This window comes from Solanum verrucosum, unplaced genomic scaffold (genome assembly GCF_900185275.1).
Source record: "Solanum verrucosum unplaced genomic scaffold, falcon-dt-bn FXZP01000257.1, whole genome shotgun sequence".
NCBI classification, from domain to species: Eukaryota; Viridiplantae; Streptophyta; class Magnoliopsida; order Solanales; family Solanaceae; genus Solanum; species Solanum verrucosum.
The window spans coordinates 1,746,717-1,768,201 of NW_026020539.1; the positions used below are offsets into that span (position 1 = coordinate 1,746,717).

The 21,485-nt window shown below is 32.7% G+C and overlaps 1 protein-coding gene and 1 long non-coding RNA gene across 2 annotated transcripts in view; both read right to left on the reverse strand.

Moving 5' to 3' along the window:
• Window positions 1-21,485, reverse strand: part of LOC125809969 (uncharacterized) — a 96,888-nt gene that overhangs the window by 56,324 nt on the left and 19,079 nt on the right. The window lies entirely within an intron of this gene.
• LOC125809964 (peroxiredoxin-2B) lies at window positions 17,085-21,426 on the reverse strand. Its single transcript, XM_049489494.1, has 3 exons — window positions 21,184-21,426; window positions 21,024-21,103; window positions 17,085-17,429 (listed from the first exon to the last, which is right to left on the reverse strand). Exons 1-3 carry the CDS (start codon window positions 21,336-21,338, stop codon window positions 17,176-17,178), a joined length of 489 nt encoding a protein of 162 aa, XP_049345451.1. The 5' UTR covers window positions 21,339-21,426; the 3' UTR covers window positions 17,085-17,175.

The following is a 21,485-nucleotide window of genomic DNA, read 5'->3' on the forward strand; positions in this document are numbered from 1 at the left end:
GAATTTCTTAATAGATATTCTTTTTTGGTCCAAACCTTTGGCATCAGTATGCATACAATTTGATAGTCAAGATGCAATAGGTATGGCATGAAGCATGATGTATAACGGAAAGAATCATCATATAAGATAGAGACATAATACTGTTAGAAAACAACTACTCTCTAGTGGAATTATCACAATTGACTATGTAAAGTCAAAGGGTAATGTGTCGGATCCACCTACATAAAGGCCTAACTAGAGAGAAAGTTGAAAGATCATCTAAGGGAATGGATTTACGACTTAGGACAAGTCATCATGGCGGTAACTCTATCAAGCAGACTGGAGATCCCAAGAGCTAGATTCAAGGAGAAAAATAAAGTTGTACGACTGACGATTCGACATTGTCAATCAACTCAATCCATTCTCATGATGAAGACAATGTTCAGGAACGAGGTTAAAATATTAAGGCTTGTTAATGAGTTAATAAAGCTTCAAGTTTTTAATGATTTGCTAAGTTTGGCAGACTTGACCAAATAGTGTATCTACGCGATGACACGATTAGAAATCACCTATGTGAGTATGAAGTGTAAGCCGCTTCAAAGAGAATTATTGGCAAAAGCCTATTCTCCATACACTCATGAAACCAGGGGGTGTTCATGGCTGAAACGAACACAACCGTAAGAATCATAAACGGTAAAGGGTTAATTGTGTGACGTATACATCAAAGCTTGACGGTTCAAAGATATCGCATCTATCGATTGATCGAATATATCCGACATATGTTCACTACGGAAAGTCCAAGGGGAAACCTACTTATCCAGATGTAATTAATTCTTGCTTGTAAAGTACACATACTTGTCTATTTCTGTGTCTTTGAATCAATCCCCATTCATGCGGGGGAATGTTGGGTTTTAAAAGGTGTGAATGGAAAATGAAGAGTTGCGACTTTTATGAAGAGTTGCGATTTTTATGAAGAGTTGTGACTTTTATGAAAAGTAGCGACTTTTATGAAAAGTTGCGACTTTTATGAAAAGTTGCGACTTTTATAAAAAGTTGCAACTTTTATGAAAGGTTGTGACATTTTCGAAAGATTGTGACTTTTCCAAAGGTTTGTGACCTTTCCGGTAAGGCACAACAAGAACTTTTTCATACTACCCTTTGTTTTCTATAAATTGAGGGATTTCTTCTCATTTTAGTAAAGAACGAATTTTTCTGGACTTCTTCTATTACTACTAATCTAGTATTCTAAGTGTACTTTACTGCCGTTAAGTGGTTCGCTGACACTGTGGTTTTAGGTACCGATACACCGGTGAGTAAGATCATTCTATCTTGGGAGGATATATTTCATTAACCTCGGGTACTTAAGGGGAATAATATCCTTAAGGGGACACTGTGCATTTAGTGGGTTCGATTTTCTTTCTTTGAGAAAAATATTTTTATATTGTTTCTAATCTGTTTCTGATTCTATTTTCTTTACTAATTTTAATTTTCTAGTTTGAAAATACTCTTTAAAATTTGTTGTTTCTTACCAAGTTCTTCAAAGTTTTGTTCTAAATATCTTAGGAATACAAGATGAACAATACAAGATGAACAATACAAGATGACACTAGCCGTTATGAAACAATCCCCAGAAGCAATGTCAGATATTACTCTTCTCATCCTTAAATGTCATTTAATTAAATTATTTGTCATGACTCATGAGTTATGAGAGTTATTTTTAAAAAAAGTAATTACTCCTATAAAAGAGTAGAATCACCACATTTTAAATCAAAAAATTCTTTTACTGAATACTTCATTTCTTGTCTAGCAATTTTGTTACTTGTTCACCAGCTTTGAGCAATCTTCAAGCTTGTTTGGGGATATTTCCATCAAAGATATCATTGGGTTCAGGTCAACACATGCTACATTTGTTTAATATTATTTAATACAGTCAATTTGTCTTATCCATTTCTTATTTACAATTTTAATATTTATGTATTTCTTTCTCCATCTCAATCAATTCAATCCACACGTCATTCAAACCTCACATATAAATTCAACGGAAAAGGGTCAAAATGTCCTTAAACTAAGTGAAATTGAACAAAAATGTCTTCAATTAATAGTTTGGTCTAAAAATACCTCTACAATCAATAGTTTGATCTAAAAATATATCGATAATAATTTGATCCAATAATTCCCATATTGTTACTAAATGGGTCAAAATGCCTTTTTACTAATAATATATTTATTTATATTCTTTTTAAATGAATTTTATTCTTAATAGAAACATTACTTATAAAGAATCATATCTTGTTTCTTTCTTTTGAAATCACTTTAACTAATAAATAAGTAAGAAGTAATTTATTTTTTGATCTCATTTTATTAATTAAAATAAACTAACTTCATGCACATTTTTGACTGAATATAGGTCATATATATAAGATCATAGTAATCACATCATATTTTCATTTAGATAATGATAAAAAAATTCTAATAACATTGAAAATATTTTTATTTCTTTATTTTTTCGAATTGAAGTAGGATAAATATTTGCTAATAAAAAAGTTATTATTAAATGAGAATGTGACTAAAAAGAAAACAAATAATATATTTATTTCAAAAAGGGTATTTTTAATCCATTAAGTTACATTTTTTACCAAACTATTGACAACAAGCATATTTTTAGACCAAACTATAAACTGAGGGAATTTTTGTTCAATTTCACATTATTTAAGAGCATTTTAACCCTTTTTTTGTACATTTAATTGTACTTTTTTGGGTTAAATAGTTTGGTGCCAACTGTGGAGCTAAGGATAATTGTGGTATTATTGTATTGATCTTATTGAACTGATAATCACAAACTTTGTCTTTGTGATGCTAACCAATCAATTGACCCAAGGTATATGTGGGCACACATATACCTTTAAAACACACTATTAAATAGTGCATGGGGTAAAAGGTCATGTTCAAAGTTTGAGATTGTTACATCAATTTCGATCAAAATTCAAATATATTTCAAACGTTTTTTCCATCCAAACAACAAAGTTAATCTGGTATTATAGACTTGAATCACAAATGGGGAGGAAACTTCTCCACAAGCATCTCAACGTGATAATACACAACACAGTGAGAGCAATAATGATCAAGATATGGTTAGAGTCGTCTTATTTGACAGTCACATTCCAAAATACCCCTACACGTGATTGACATCCGCTAATACTATTTGTTGGGCGAATCAAATATTTATACATTTACCCAAATTATTTAAGCACTAAGGTGGAATATGTGTACTCCAAAATTCATCAATACTCATTAAGATGAAACAATTATCCAACCAAAATTGTATATCGATTTATGAAAAGAAACAGTCACTTAAATAAAATATTTCAAGCCCAAATCTCATAGTAAGACCATGAAGCATTTAACATAGTTACATGAGTTCAACTGTCGGGCATGCAAACCCCCAAAAAAGAAGATGTAAGTTATAAACAGATAGAGATGAAACAATAGCCTCTAGGAACAATCTGAAGGCTCAACTCAATAGCAGAATTCACCGACTCAATGGAATCATCAGATTTCCGAAAAGAGGTCAAATGAGGGAATTACCCTCCCGAACCACTCTTTAGGCATAAAACTCAACTTCTAGCCCAAGCGCCTAAAACTCAACCCAAGGCCTCGGAAACTTGACCAACCACCTTACTAGCTTAAACTCGACGTTTCGGGGCAATGGAACTAACGAAATCTCCATCCGATGCTCGAAACTCGAAATGTTGATCAAAGTCAACTATAACAATAATACTCAACTCAAAAGGATCAAAATCACCAAAAACACACTTGATCGCATCGAGGATCACACCAACCATTCTCGCAGCACAAACTAAGCATGAACACGGTAAAGAGTAGGGCAGAATAGTCATTTCACAACTAAAAGTAAATTCACAAGAAATAGGACAATACACCTCCTAATGAGAGGTACCAAAAAATTATTTAGTAATCCTCATGTATAAACATCTAAACTACCAATAAATTATGTATTACTTTTTAGTTAGGAAGAATACAAAAATGCTCCTGCCAAAAAAATATTAGGGCGAGGTGATTCGACAGGACATGACGTAAAAAAAAACAAAAACAAAAGACAGGACATGACGTAACTTCATATAACTAAGGACATGACCTTAGATAGGAATGGGTAACGGTCACATATTGAGATAGAAGGTTAGTAGGGGTTGTCACACCCCTTTTCGCGTACGGCGGCGGGAAGATAGGGTTTTTCCAATTTAAGCGACGGTATTGATTAAGGGATTATTTATTGTTTCAGAGTCGCCACTTGGAATTGATTTATGGTGTTCCAAGTCACCTTTTCGAATCCCTAACCAATAGGAAATGACTCATTTAGTTTTGGTCTATGAACTAGAAATTCAAATAAGGAATTTTGTTGACCAAGGGAAGGTATTAGGCATCCCTCGAGTCCCGTGATTCTAGCACGGTCGCTTTTATTGACTTCTACTTACTTTTAAATTATTTTGGATATACTTTATATGCTACAGTTTCATTCATATCTTTATTGTTGAACTTTTATTTGGTCTCAACCTAGATGCATAATCGCATTCTTGGTCTTGACATTTAGAGACATAACTGTCTTCTTCGCATCTCATCTAATAATTGTCTATAAGTCTTACTTTAAATTAATAAAAATTATTTATCTTTTGAACAAGGTGCGTCACCGCATCCTTGAGTTTCTTTTACTGTCTCAAAAAAGATGTGTAACCACATTCTTAATTGAAACAAATATTTATTAATATGCCTAAAACTCATCTAGTCATTAGAAAACAAATATTCTTCCTTTATACATAAAACTAAATAAAGTAAAATAAATCTAAATGTTGAGGATACAATATATAATTCGGGCATCATTTCTATATCTTTTATTTTATAATTTAATATTTATATTTTTATTACTCTTAAAGTTAATATCAAAATTAAGTATTAACTTTCAAATCAAATAAAACAATAAGGAATTGTTAAAAATATATATAATTTTTGTTTGATAAAATTAAACAACAATAATTTATTTATTTATTTATTTGTTTTTTTATCCTAACTATACCTACTTTATCATTATTATCTGAATCAAGATAAGAACAATGTTATGACTCGTTTATTTTTAAGAGATCACAACTAACAATGGGAATTAGATAAATAAAAATAATTATCGATTAAATCTACCTTCATACATTAAATAGAGAGATATAACAACTAACAAATTAATCATTTCAATCAAACTAATGAATAAAACAACATATAAGAAAACTTGTCATAAAATTACATCAAATTCCATAAATAAATTAAAGAGATAGGGAAAAGTTGAATACCGCAAAATCTTGACTGAACCTCGATTAGAACACCCACTAATTTTTGTAGATGATTCGTTATGGTATATGTGTTGTGTTTAAATAAAGTAGTAATGAGAAAGGAAGAAAATATGTGAATGTATTAGTGAATATTTGAAAGAAAAATAAACTAAAACTAAAATGGAATGTTTGTTCCTTCTTTTTTCTTTTTGGCGTGGGTTCTCCTTTTTGCAGAATCGTTCGTCTGCCTCTCTCCTCCCTGTATTGTTGTCAAGTGTAGTGTATATGTGTGGGGTTGAGGGGAGTGGGGGTAGTGTGTGTGTCGTGTATAGTGTGAGTATGTGTGTGTATAGTGGGGGTAGTGGAGGAGTAAGTGGGGTGAGGGTAGTGGTAGGTTATTTCTTTTATTTTAATTACATATATATAAAAACCATAAAAATATTAATTAATTATTTTGAATTAATAAAATATAAGAAAAGTCAAATAGCTAGTCTAAAATTATAATTAAGAAACACTAGCTTATTTATTAAATCTAAATGAAAACATATATTTTTTGTAGTTTTTCAATCTTTTAAAATAAACTTACTAAAATACGATGAAAAATAAAATATTTAATTTATATATAAAAGCAATATTTATGTACTAAAAATGGTGTAATACCTTAAATTCGGTCAAAAATTACGTGTCTACAGTTTGCCCCTCTTTGACTGGAAACACGAAGAGTTTTCAGACAAAGAAGTAGACAATGTGACAAGTTTTGAACGGACTCTTATTTGAAAATAAAAAATATTCAACCGAGTCCTAGTTTTGGACATCCTACATATCCCGGGTTATAGGGGAATCAGGTCACATGTAGTTCAAAGAGATGAGGTGATGAGTTTGAAGTTAAGTGAGGTTTTATCGAGGCTCCAAGTTGCGGTTCCTATCCTTGCATAAAAATAATGAAAGCTAATAGTCAAATGGGAAATAAAAGTACAAGCTCCTATCTATACAGCTTCTCTTGAGTCTTCACTTGTGTCTTTACTTCAGATATCACCTTGATTTTTGGGTGAGTATCTTGATCTTGAATTGGATTGAGGCTTAACTTGCTGCTTAGAGTGAGTTTTTGGCACTCTTCAAAATGACAATTTGAATATGTTCTTGAGTGACTGCATGTTTTCTCGATCAGAAGCTGAATAAAAATAGATGTCAGGAAGTCAGGCTGTTATATGCATTGAAGAAGCTGATTCTGACTATCATAAAATTGATCATTCTGAAAAATAGTTGAAACTTTGTTCTTGAATTTCCAATCTATGTTTCGCTTGAAGAACCCTGAAAACCATCACAAACAAAAGAAATAAACAAAAATTTTGCCCCAGTTTTCACTGGAAAAATTTGGTGAGTTATTAGCAAATGTAAATTTTCAAAAATAAACTCAGACTAGGAAGCGTTTATCCTAGGAAAAATAAAAAAAAAACAAAAAAAATAATAATAATAAAATAATGTCTCCGAGTAAGAAGTGTTTACCTAAGAGAAAATAACTAAATCCTACTATGTAAGAGGGTCCTGCTAATCCCATTATGTAGGAGGGTCCTGCTAATCTAAATCTCATTATGTAGGAGGGTCCTGCTAATCCCATTATGTAGGAGGGTCCTGCTAATCCCATTATGTAGGAGGGTCCTGCTAATTCCATTATGTAGGAGGGTCCTGCTAATCTAAATCCTATTATGTAGGAGGGTCCTGCTAATCTAAATCTCATTATGTATGAGGGTCCTGCTAATCTAAATCTCATTATGTATGAGGGTCCTGCTAATCGAAATCTCATTATGTATGAGGGTCCTGCTAATCCCATTATGTAGGAGGGTCCTGCTAAACTAAATCTCATTATGTAGGAGGGTCCTGCTAATCTAAATCCCATTATGTAGGAGGGTCCTACTAATCCCATTATGTAGGGGGGTCCTGCTAATCTAAATCTCATTATGTATGAGGGTCCTGCTAATCTAAATCTCATTATGTAGGAGGGTCCTACTAATCCCATTATGTAGGAGGGTCCTGCTAATCTAAATCTCATTATGTAGGAGGGTCCTGCTAAACTAAATCTCAGTACTTAGGAAGATCTCAATTAACAGAATCATCAAATAAAATCACCACAATATTTTATCCCTTTTTTTTGTAGTTTTTAAATATCTTATATTAGGAAATGTTTATCCTAGTAAAGAAATAAAAAATAAATAAAATAAAATAAAATAAAAATAATTGTCTCACACTAGAAAACGTTTATCATAAGAGGAACAATGCAATAATTTTTTTTTCTTTTTTTTTTTTTGCAACAAATTTGGGTCTTCAAGATATCTTTTACGTAAGAAATATTTTCCTGTTTTAGAAAAGAAACAAAAGAAAGTGTTTTTTTTTAATGGTGGTCGATTTGTGGCATTGGCTTTGAGGATAGTTGCTCCTGTTGTTGCCATGTTTGAAGCTAATTTTAGCTTGAGATTGACTGCTTTCGTTTGCTAGTCAGCTTACCTTGATAATCTTGAAAACATCTCTAGTTGTTCAGGACTTCCAACTTCAAATTTGTTATACTGTTTCCACCCTCCAACAATAATTGAACCTTGTATTCAAAAATTGTCAATTACTGACAAGTTACTATGCATATCACTATTTCTTGAATCATGTCACGATTGGTGGGCTAATCAAGCTTTGTTTTGTGCAATTGAAGAGATGGTAGCAATTTTGAAAACATTTTTCCCCTGCTTAGTGAAGACTAAGTCAAGATCGAATTAAGCGACACAAAATAAGAAAAAATAATATTTGACCATATGAGGCGAAAAAGAAAAGAAAATAAAAAAAATAAAAAAATAAATGGACTCCATTGATAGTGGTGGTCAATTCTAATGACCATGACATGCAATTTGGATTAAATGGTCTGGTCTGTCCAATCAATCTAAACTTCATCTTTGTCAAACTTTCAACCTTTTGAAGTCATGCTTTTATAATTCAATTTGTGTACTAGATTCATGTCTCATATTCAACTTGCGGTTCCTCGAAATGTTTTTCACCAACAATCTCACTCATTTTGTATCTCTCGCCCACCATCGTCTTATAGTGCCCTGAGGGTTTTCACCAATAAGACTCTCTCATTTTTCACTTTATGTCAACACAAATGATGTCTTATAATGCTTTGGAGGATCTTCATCGATAAGATTCCCTCATTTTCACTCCTCATACAAAGTACATGACCTTTTTCCTTATATGATAATCAACACTGAAAGCTTGCTTGACTTATCATTGTTAAAAATTGATCAGAAGGTCTTTATTTGGATTGTAATATGACTTTTACAAGGGTTACAAAGAAAGGATTGGCGAAAGCTCAAAGAAACTACGTAACAGGGTTAAGACTTGCAACTTTTGGAATTGACTCTTTTTTATAAAAATAACAAAATAAAATAATAATAATTATTATTATTACTATTTTATTTTTATTTTTTGCCCTAGTTTTTGTGATGAGGACTTTCTGGATTATTTTTTTTGTTTGGACCGAACCTCAAAATAAGGTTGCCTACGTATCTTGTCAAAGCAAGAAACAGGTCGAACGTAGTTCAGGAATTTTGTTTTTTTGTTGTTATTGGATTTTTATTTTTATTTTTCACTCCAACTTTTCTTTTCTCTCTCTCCTTTTTTTCTTTTCTTTTTTTTCTCTTTTTCACTTTTCTCTTTTCTTGACTTTTTTTTTTTTATTGTATTTTGATTCCAAAAGAGGGGTATGAAATAAAATAAAATTAAGGCTCAAAAGGGATAGCAAAGAATTACACGGTGTTTGGATAGTAGAATGAAATGTCTTCGTCATATCAATTATTAAAAATGTCAAATACAAGCAATTCTCTTTAAGATGTGGAGTGAAAATCATACAATATTTCTTTGCAACATATGTATTGATGAATATGTATATCATTTTGTTGCATGTTTGTCAGCTGAGAGTAATACCTTCTTGACAACAAATGACATGTCAAGTCATATGATTTTATTTTTTTGTTGATACTAAAGGAAGTATCAAGGTGTCTAAGTCCTTTATTCGTTTCCTCAAAAAAAAATCTTTGATGTATTCATTTCATGATTAGATATAATCTTAAGATCTGACCAAATCCTTTTGCATATCATGTCACAAAATTGAACTGAAAAGAGATGTATATGTGTAATGCCAAATAGAACGGATCAAAGTGACACAGAATAAAGATTATATTAAAGATTTTAAAAAAAACTTGGTGACAAGACAACAAACTAAATTTAGGTCACAACTCTTTAATAACTCAAACTACGACAAGACTCAACAAACAAACGCATAAGAGAAATGATAGAAAGATTTGACTTACTAAAAATAAAAATGATTGTATAGCAGAAATGATGACAAAATAAACTATCTATACACTCTTTTTAGAGAAAAGAAGAGTGTCTCTCAATCACCAAGCTGAACTTCTTAGTCACTACTTTGCACGTTAGCCTTCGTAAAAGCTCTACCAATTTCAATTGTCTTTTCTTCAGAATTGTCATATTCTTTGTCATCACATATCATCTCGATAAAGTGTGCATCACTATGCGCCGGTAGATGATTCTTAGTAACATTTGGGGGGTCATCATTTTGAACCACAATCATCTTTGTTTGAATCATCTCTTCCACCTTTTTTTTAAAATTACGACAATCCTCAATACTGTGCCCTGGAGCATCAGAATGGTATGCACATCGTGCTGTAGGATTGAAACCCTTTGCATGTGGATCCACATAATTTTGAGGAATCGGCTCTATTATCTTCAAATGTTTCAACTTGTTAAATAAACTTGTGTAAGACTCTCCAATTGGTGTGAAATTGTTTCTAGACCTTTGACCTCCTTCAAATCCCTGTCTCGGACAAAGATTATAAGGTGCTCGAAAATTTTGAGAAGAAGAATGAACATTTTGATATGTTGGCGCTCGCCATTGAGGATAGTTTGGTAGGTATGCATATTGTTGTGCATTGTAAACCGCATATTGAGGTGGAACAACATAATATTATGTGTCTTGCCTAGGGAGATAGTGATGGTATTGAGGTGGTGCAGATTGATAAAGTGGACCCCTTGGACCTTTTTGTGCCTGACACAACATTTGCTACATCCTCCTTCATTTTCTTTCCCCCAAAATTTCCTGATCCATTTTTAATCACCTGTGTTGTAGCTTTCAAGGCAGCTTGATTTACAATTTTTCCAGACTTGATGCCATTTTCCACCATTTCACCAATCTTAATAACTTCAGCAAATGTTTTTCCAACAACGGAAAGTAAATAATGAAAGTAATCTGGTTCTTGCGCTTGAAGGAAAACATCGATCATTTCAGACTCTTTCATTGGCGGCTTAACCCTAGCAGCTTGCTCCCTCCACCTAATAGCATATTCACGAAAATTTTCAGTGGTCTTCTTCCTCATGTTGACAAGTGAAGTGCGATCTGGAACTATGTCAATGTTATATTGAAATTGTTGAACAAAACATCGAGCCAAATCATCCCATGTATGTCAGTTAGAAGTATCTTGGTCTATGAACCATTCTGAGGCAATTCCCATCAAACTTTCCCCAAAATAAGCCATGAGCAATTCTTCTTTGCTTCCAGCCCCTCTCAATTGATTACAATATCTCTTTAAATGAGCTACAGGATCTCCATGTCCATCATATTTCTCGAACTTTGGAGTTTTAAAACCGATGGGCAGATGAACGTGGGAAAACATGCATAAATCATTGAACGAGACACTTTTGTGACCTCCCAATCCTTGCATATCTCTTACACTCTGTTCCAAACTTTTCATTTTTCTAGCTATTTCTTCATGTTCCTCGTTCTTAACAACTTTTTCAGCTTCAACATGAGAACTATACTGATGAGTGTGAGGGTAAGAGCTTGGAATTTTAAAAGTCAATTCAGGAGTATAATCTCGATCATATTGAACTTTGGGTAGATGATCGTTGTTGGATTTTGGCTCCATTATAGGTTGTTGAACGACATTAGTCGGCGCAGTTGAAATGAATAGTGGATTACTTGTCATAGGCGTATTCAAATGGTGCACCGTAGAAGTTTCAGCTACATTGGATGCGGGACCGAATCCAGGTGGATAAATTGGATCACGTATCGATATTTGGACAGGATGTGACATATTTGTATTTAGATAGTCACGAATTGAAGGCGGTGGAGCTTGTCTACTCATCCAAGCTTCGTAGATCTCCGTCATTTGCTGTCTTAGTATCCTTGTCTCTTCGACTGACACTGTTTCTTGTGACATCATCTGGTTCTGGACCTCATCATTGTCTGACTTATTTCCGTCTTTGTGAGTCATTTTCTTTTTCCCTTTTGACCTTGTATTATAGGGATGGGATGCCAGTTTAACCACAAATCAACCACCTTAATTTCACTGTGCATAGATAATAATGCTTGTTAGGGTTAGACCTTCTTCAATTATAATTTTTTTTTTAATAATGCATTGATCAAATCTGTTTGAGATTGCATACGTAACCCGCTTGCAAAGATCTTTGCATATTTTTCAAAAAACTCAATAACTAAGTTTTTCTTTTTTTAGAGCTTTGAGATAAAATTCTTTAGTTTTTTTTTATATTTGAATTATTAAAAGAAAATTAATAAAAACTTATTTTTGATAAAGATTAAAGCTTGTTGTTTTTCATTTTTTTTTAAAACTTTTGAAAAACGATTTTTTATTTTTTATTTTTGAATAAAGATCACCGAACCCAAAGAGGGTTGCCTACGTATCTCATTTAGGTGAGAATCAGGTGTGCGTAGTTCGTCCAGATTGGACAGTAAAAAAACTTTAAGATATTAAATTTTTATTTTTTATTTTGACAAATGTAACTTTTCAAAGTATTATGAAAGTAAAATATTTTGAATTTTCTTTTTACAAACTTTATGAAAAAAAATCTAAATAAAAATATTATTATTCTTTTCATTAAGTAATGCAAATTTTTTATTTTATTTTAAGAAATGTATAATAAATTCTAAAAGAAGAAACATTTTCGTGTTTTCTCTTCTTTTTTTTTAAATAAGATCAAAAGAAAAAAAAAATTCATTGCATTAGTCATACTAAAATGAGTCAACTTATAGAAACTTTCAAATAAATGCATTTTCATGTAGCACATAAAATGAGCTAAGTGGTCAAGTAAGAGAGGGATACTTGTCCTGGACGGACCCAACTCTTGTTTTGAGGCTCACTAAGTCACATGAATCGGAGTCTTCTAGGGATAACCGTGTCTATGTTCTAGTTTAACTAGGTTCAAACTGGAATAAGATAGGTATCTAGACTGACTTACTCGAGTAGATAACTCGAGCCAAGGAGGGGCAACTTATCGGTAGCAGCGCTATTCCGACTTCATTACTGATCCACCCTTGCCTAACATGTGTGACTAAAATCCTTCACTGGGTGCCCAGACACTCCAGCTTTATCTCAAAAGAAATTGGGATGCATAACTGCATTCCCTACTACCCTATTTTTAGAGACTCAGATGGTGTACGAGAAGACAAATTATATACAATTCAACAATATCAAAGCGATAAATGAGCAGCAAGTAGCACATTAGGTCATCAAAACAATATATCCAATGAAATAATATAATAAAATAAAGTAAAAGTCAAATATGCAAAGCTCGAATTCTGGTTATTCTCCAGCAGAGTCGCCAGAGATGTCACACCCCTTTTCGCGTACGGTGGCGGGAAGATAGGGTTTTTCCAATTTAAGCGACGGTATTGATTAAGGGATTATTTTATTGTTTCAGAGTCACCACTTGGAATTGAGTTATGGTGTTCCAAGTCACCTTTTCGAATCCCTAACCAATAGGAAATGACTCATTTAGTTTTGGTCTATGAACTAGAAATTCAGATAAGGAATTTTGTTGACCAAGGGGAAGGTATTAGTCATCCCTCGAGTCCCGTGATTCTAGCACGATCGCTTTTATTGACTTCTACTTACTTTTAAATTATTTTGGATATACTTTATATGCTACAGCTTCATTCATATCTTTATTGTTGAACTTTTATTTGGTCTCAACCTAGATGCATAATCGCATTCTTGGTCTTGACATTTAGAGACATAACTGTCTTCTTCGCATCTCATCTAATAATTGTCTATAAGTCTTACTTTAAATTAATAAAAATTATTTATCTTTTTGAACAAGGTGCGTCACCGCATCCTTGAGTTTCTTTTACTGTCTCAAAAAAGATGTGTAACCACATTCTTAATTGAAACAAATATTTATTAATATGCCTAAAACTCATCTAGTCATTAGAAAACAAATATTCTTCCTTTATACATAAAACTAAATAAAGTAAAATAAATCTAAATGTTGAGGATACAATATATAATTCGGGCATCATTTCTATATCTTTTATTTTATATTTTAATATTTATATTTTTATTACTCTTAAAGTTAATATCAAAATTAAGTATTAACTTTCAAATCAAATAAAACAATAAGGAATTGTTAAAAATAAATATAATTTTTGTTTGATAAAATTAAACAACAATAATTTATTTATTTATTTGTTTGTTTTTTTATCCTAACTATACCTACTTTATCATTATCATCTGAATCAAGATAAGAACAATGTTATGACTCGTTTATTTTTAAGAGATCACAACTAACAATGGGAATTAGATAAATAAAAATAATTATCGATTAAATCTACCTTCATACATTAAATAGAGAGATATAACAACTAACAAATTAATCATTTCAATCAAACTAATGAATAAAACAACATATAAGAAAACTTGTCATAAAATTACATCAAATTCCATAAATAAATTAAAGAGATAGGGAAAAGTTGAATACCGCAAAATCTTGACTGAACCTCGATTAGAACACCCACTAATTTTTGTAGATGATTCGTTATGGTATATGTGTTGTGTTTAAATAAAGTAGTAATGAGAAAGGAAGAAAATATGTGAATGTATTAGTGAATATTTGAAAGAAAAATAAACTAAAACTAAAATGGAATGTTTGTTCCTTCTTTTTTCTTTCTGGCGTGGGTTCTCCTTTTTGCAGAATCGTTCGTCTGCCTCTCTCCTCCCTTGTATTGTTGTCAAGTGTAGTGTATATGTGTGGGGTTGAGGGGAGTGGGGGTAGTATGTGTGTCGTGTATAGTGTAAGTATGTGTGTGTATATTGGGGGTAGTGGAGGAGTAAGTGGGGTGAGGGTAGTGGTAGGTTATTTCTTTTATTTTAATTACATATATATAAAAACCATAAAACTATTAATTAATTATTTTGAATTAATAAAATATAAGAAAAGTCAAATAGCTAGTCTAAAAATATAATTAAGAAACACTAGCTTATTTATTAAATCTAAATGAAAACATATATTTTTTGTAGTTTTTCAATCTTTTAAAATAAACTTACTAAAATACGATGAAAAATAAAATATTTAATTTATATATAAAAGCAATATTTATGTACTAAAAATGGTGTAATACCTTAAATTCGGTCAAAAATTACGTGTCTACAGGGGTAGAGTGTTGTCTTGCCTTGCTTTTGTTATCTATCAACATATGTTGTGTATTCTGTTTCGATTATGACGTTATTTTGTTGTTGATATTGTTTGTCTTGTAAACTCTACACCTCATTTTGTATCAATTGGTATGCTTTTTTCTGTTCTCTTCTTCTTTTATTTGAGTTTGATGCTCTTGAGTTGAGGATCTTTCGAGAAAATTCTCTCTACCTCCATGAGAAAATGATAAGGTTTGTGTATACTCGACCCTCTCCAAAACCCATTAGTAGAATTTCACTAGGTATATTGTTGTTTATGATGAACTTGGAAAGAAACTCAGTTTATAAAGAAAATGGTCAAATGCCCCCTAACCTATATTCGAATTATCAACTACACACTTCAAGTTTACAGGGGTCCTATCACCCCCCTCCCCTGAATTGTTTAAAATTGAAACTATTATCTCCCTAAATGCTTACTTGGCAAAGTGAGTGTATCTCACTCTCTTAAACAAAATGAAGACCAAAAACCAGTATTAAATTTTTATTTTTATTTTCTTAAATATATGTATATTTTTTCTTTCTTTTTTTCTTCTTCATAGCAATTGGATTGAGCATCAATGGTAGCACCAAATTTCTTCACTATTTTGAAACCATTGCTATCACTACATTAATGATACACCACAAATCGTTTATAGCAATTTCACTCATTACTCTCCACAATCAAGAATTATATATCAAAAATCTTTGATTTATGTACCAAAAATCTTTTAAATCAAAGCAAATTTAAGCTTGGATAAGCTTAATACAGGGATACCCAAATAATTTTCTTCAATAAACTTTGAATACTAAGATAATTTTTTATCCTATATTTAATTCCTAGCAGACCCACTACTAATTTTAATAACTGGACAATTTCCAGCGAATCTGAAAAGTTCAGCACGTGTTCTTCATCTTCTTCGTTCCACTGTTCTGAAAAACCACTCTAAATCTTCTCCAAATTGCCCTAAATTTTAGATATAAGTTTTCCTCAATATTTCGATTCTTTTGATATATTATCCACTCAAAAAGGTGCTCATTGTGGCAAGTCGAATGTTTAGCTCAAGCTTTTGAACTAACTTTAATGGAGGTTTCAAGTTAATGCTTCGCATTTTAAACCATGAGCTTCAGTTTTCAATTCTCAAACATAAAGAACTCTTCAAACCATCTCAAAGTTGCTCCCACTTCAAGAATATAGATTCAATAATTTCATATGAAAGCTTGTTGATTTCCATGAAATTCCGGTGTTTATTTAAATCTAAAAATCGCAACCATAAACTCAATCAAACTCAATGTATTTAGCTTCAAATAATTAGCAACCATCTATATTATCAACATGTTTCAAATTTGAAGATCCAACATACATTCATAAACTTATGTTTTGACCTTTAATTGTTTTTTTAAAAATAATAAGTCAGAAAGGGAGAAGAATAAAAAAAATTAAATAAAATTTTCACATTGCGTGAGTTTCACCCATTAGCATAGATGTGATAATGACATTTTAAGGGTGTGATAATTTCAATTTTAAACAGTTCAGATGGGTGATAGTACTCCCGTAAAGTTAAAGTATGTAGTTGAAAATTCAAGTATAGATTAGGTAGGCTTTTGACCACTTGCTCTTAAAATTATGAATAAAGGGTGCTTTTATAATATATAAAAGTTTAAGTTTATTTTTAAACTTAAAAAATTCACAAATAATAAAATTTTAACCAAATACTAATTTTTTCTAGTAATTGCAATTTGAATTATTGCCAAAAATATTTAACAAATAATGATAAATTGTGTGGCCTAACAATTTTTGTCAGGTTCATTTCCAAATATTTTTATAAATGTCTATAGCCAAATGGGTCATACTAGTTCAACTTGTTGACTACATGAATTTTCACTTGTTGAAAAAAATTTGGTTCCATCTCCTCTTTTCCCTTCCCCTACCTCTGAAAAATATAATTTTTAAAAAGTAAGCATGACTAAAGTACTATTTAGTTCCTACTTGAATTTCAGTCATACATGAAAAATGCCGACACATAACAAAAGATTAAGCCAATTATTACATACATGCCTTAAGTTAGCCTTAAAGGCCATAATTTGTGAACAAGTAACTGTTGCAGATTGAGTGAATAATTTGAGAGATCTCAACCAATTTGTGTGAATATTTTTTTGTTACAACACTACTGTTGCCTGCAACACACTAGTAAAGCAAGAAATTGTTATTTCCACAAAGCATCCTTCATACAAAAGTTTGATATTATGGAACAAAAGCGACTACAGATATATCAAAAAACATTATTGGCATAGATTCCAGAAGCTCATTGTAGAGCCACAACACTTGGGAGGCAGTAGTGATAAGCTTACAGAGCATTGAGGATTTCATCAGCACCGGAGACTGTGAACTCCCCTCCAGATTCAATGTTGGCTACTTTCACCTCAAGGTCATCAACCAAAAGAGCATACCTTCGTGATCGAACACCAAGCCCCTTATCTGACAGATCAAGCTCCAAACCAAGGGCATGGGTGTATTTTCCAGCTCCATCAGCAAGAAATTTTACATGTTTGTTCTCAGGGTAAGTTTTTGCCCAGGCCTTCATCACAAAGGGGTCATTGACTGCACAAGTAATGCAAACATGGAATAAGATATCATGACGGTGTACACGCATCTAATGGGCATGGGGTGCCGGTTGATGTTATGGATAGTTGCACACTTGTACAAGGCTGGTTATGAATAAAGTTCCAATATTTATCGTGCATATTAGGATTATGTTGATGTGATCATACATTTATTAAATATAATATTTGAGCATACATAAATATGTCTTAGGGGTGGCAAAATTTAACTCAAACCTGTCCAACCTTTGCGGTGATTCTACGGGTTGGGTCATGGCCTGTTCTTGAGTTGACCCAACGTGTTGTAACCCAAACTAACCCATCTTCTACATGGGTCATTTTGGGTCAATAATCAACTCATAAACTCAATAGCAATGTAACAACGTTCAGCTTCAGAGAAGGTGAACAACATCCAGTGGATCTACTGCTTTTGCTTCTGTAAGCTCTATCATTATATGATTGATGAAAAAGGTAATTTTCCAGTTGTTATTCTTTTACATAGTAAACTTTTTTTATGAAATTGTTCGAACACAGAACTGATTTTGGGATTTTGTTCGTCGTCTGATCTTGGGTATTATGGATACAATTTATTTGTTTTTTAAAAGTAATATATATTTTATTCAGATACAGCTCTCTGCAATTTGAGTTCTATCTTTATTTAAAGTGAAAGTCATGTGGGAATTAGTGGTAGATCAAATTAGTTTAACAAACTGAAGGTCATCTTATCACTGCATTATCTACTTGGGCGGGTTAGGTTATAACCTGCAATTTAACCCATTATGACCCAACCCGTTTGGGACCCAAATATATTTTGAGCCGGTTGGGTTGTGACCCATTCACTAACCTAACCCATTTTGACCCACCAAAATTTGACTCAGCCCACACATTTGCCATCCCTATTCTTACTCATACCATTTTGATATGTGGATTACTTGGACTATATTAGTGCACTTCATTATTCTCATCTATAATAACTGCACAGGTTAATTTTCAGAAAGTACTTTTGTATCAAGACCTCACCTCTATTTCCTTGGGCACCATCAGTGATATAATTGAGTACTTCCCGTACTCACCCCCTCACTTTTTTTCCCTATGAGCAGATTTAAATTTGAGCACCAATGAACCGCGTGAGAGAGTTCTAGAGTTGGCTATAGTTGGTGGTGAGCTATCAACTTTCTTCGCGATGGCTAAAGTTGTATAACTTTACTATATAGTTCTTTACGGAAAGTGATGTACTATTCGGCTCATAGTAGCTCATGATTCAGTTTGTACACAATTTTGAGGATTCTTTTTGGTATTTTTGCCTTGTGGCTTGTATCACTTGTGAATTTTATCATCTACAGTATTCCCTTGTTTAGACTTTTTTTTTGTGCAGAACCTAAGTGATGTGATAAAAGACGAAGTTGACCAAAATAATGGGCAAAAATTTAAGTTTCTTAAAACTACCTATAACACACTAATTTGGTGCTCTATATGACCCCAATTAACGGACCAAGCCTTAACGGCTGTCAAGGTTAATGAAGCCTATAAGCGAACTAATTTAGTATGCTACATAACTCCTAAATCATTACTCCGACACTTGGTTATTAGGGATGTTTAGCAAGTTCATAGTTATTTTGTTTAAAACAACTAACTAATATCTTATTAAGTAATCAAATAAACTACCAACTAACTAATCTTAAGCCCTATAATATAGCACATTTGACTAATCTCGATGATGATCCCTAGTGCTATCTTTTGGTGTTTATGGACAGAGAGGAACAAAAGATGTTTTTGATGGAGTTTCAACTGCTAGAAATCTTTTGCGAGGCAGATGTCTAGTTGGCCTTTTTAGCTGGTCCAAATTGACCCCTATAAAAAATGCTTGATGCCTTTAAATGAATCCACTTACTTCATCCCAAAAAAAAAACACCTAAACCTATCAAAAGAAATCTAGTGTTGACTAATATTTTGCTAGTTACAAACAAAAAATAACCAAGTCCAGGAGTTATATAGCACTCTAATTTAGTGCGCTGACCATTGACCTACTGGACAGCTGTCAAGGGGTGGTACGCTAATGAGGTTATAAAGCGCACTAAACTAGTGCACTATATGTACCTTTGGAACCTTTAGCTTTGCTCATTATTTCGGTCAACTTTGTTTTCTTTCACGTCACTTAGATTCCAGACTCATTTTTATGTATTGTTGGGAATATCGATGTTGTTTTGAATTGCTTGGTTCTCTCAACATGGGACATTGAAACCAATCACGTGGTTCGCTCAACATGGGACATTGAATACCAATCAGAACTTTGTAATTTTGACAGTGAGACCAGGAAGGCACCACTATTCTGGCAATTTATATAGCAATCATGACATTTGACAAATATAGTCAAGGGAAAAGGTGGTAGTGGCAATAAGATATGATCAAGTAACTCTGCTGATGGGGAGGAGCTGACGTACCAAGACGTGCTAATCTGACAATCTTAATTGGCCCAACTTTTAACTCAACAAGCCAGCTCAGGATTCAAGTATACTGATATTTTGCTTGCTATCTACACACACCTACATTCTTTTCCCCTCCATTACTTATAAATTGCAAAAGATATCAGCAGAGTAAAACAAATAGTGAGAAAAGAAACTTGTCCCTACTTCTGAGCCTTCTAGCTGTGCTTTTTTCCCTCTAAATTATGCAACAAATGAAGGGTGGAAACTTTGCAGAACTCCACATTAAGCTCACATATAGGAAAAAAGTGAAGAAGACATGAAGCATGATGGTGGTTACGCAATGGTGAACTAGACGGTGAGGGTAGTTCTTTAAGAACAATAAGAAGAGCATTAACTCCCGAGACTTTCAACCCACCCCAGAACAAATTCTCAAGTCCTTGTGCTTATTGTTACGAGTAAAACAATGAAAAATCATATATTGTTTTCCAAAGCTTTAAAATGCAATGAGGAATAAATTTTGAATTTTTTGAACCAAAAAGAAAAAAGAAATACAAAGCTTCCAGTCCATCTTATTTTAGGTAATTATGAAATTTCATCACAAATATTCAACTTTAGTTCATTTTAAGACTCTCAACAAAATTTATTGAGAACTTGATTGGTGGTATCTTCCATATAACCACGTGAAATCTTTCCAACAAATATATTTTCTGCAAAAGAGCCAAAAACTCAAACCATAGGAACTTTCAATCGCTAAGAGGCTTTCTCAGATCTTAAGGGTAAATGTTTACTGATCACTAAGTCGAATCAGCAAGTACATGAACCACTGCGAGAACAGACACCGACAGTGGCGGAGCCAAAATTTTCAATAAAGGGTTCAAAATCTGAAGAAATAGACCTACGAAGTAATCCAAAGAGGTTTGACATCTGCTATATATACCTAAAAAAATAAAATATTTTAACCATGTATAAATAATGCCGAAGAACCCCTAGCAATAAGGTGGCTCCGCCACACTGAACAAAATAAAAATCATAGAAAAACCCAGACAAGATTAAAAAAAAAACAAAAAAAAACTTGTTGGAATTGTAAACTTTAGCCATAATTTCAAGGGGGGAGGGAAGTTAAACAAAGAAACAACAAAAAAATAAAGATAGATGGAGAAGAAAGATACCACTGATGCAGAGGATTTCATCGACGTCCTTTGACTTCAACTCGTCAGCCTTTTCAATAAAGCCAGGCACATGCTTCATGCTGAATATAAGAATTTCACAGTTCAATATCATAGATCGGATTGTGGATTCATTAGAAAAAAGGAAGAAATAAAATAGAACCTGCAAGTGGGAGTGAAAGCTCCAGGAACGGCGAAGATAATGACCTTCTTGCCCTTAGCAAGTGAGTGTACTGAGACGGTCTGCATCTGATCTTGCTCGTCGAAGTAAGATACGGTACCATCGGGGATGACGTCACCAACGGCGATCCGAGCCATTTTTCTGCTACTTAGGTCGAGATGAGATTGCGCAGTGATGACAGATATTTGTTGAGCTTCCTGCGAAGGTGAAGGCCAATTATATATAAATTAAGTTTTGAGGTTCGTGGGATTTATATATATTATTATAAATAATTAAAGCTAGGT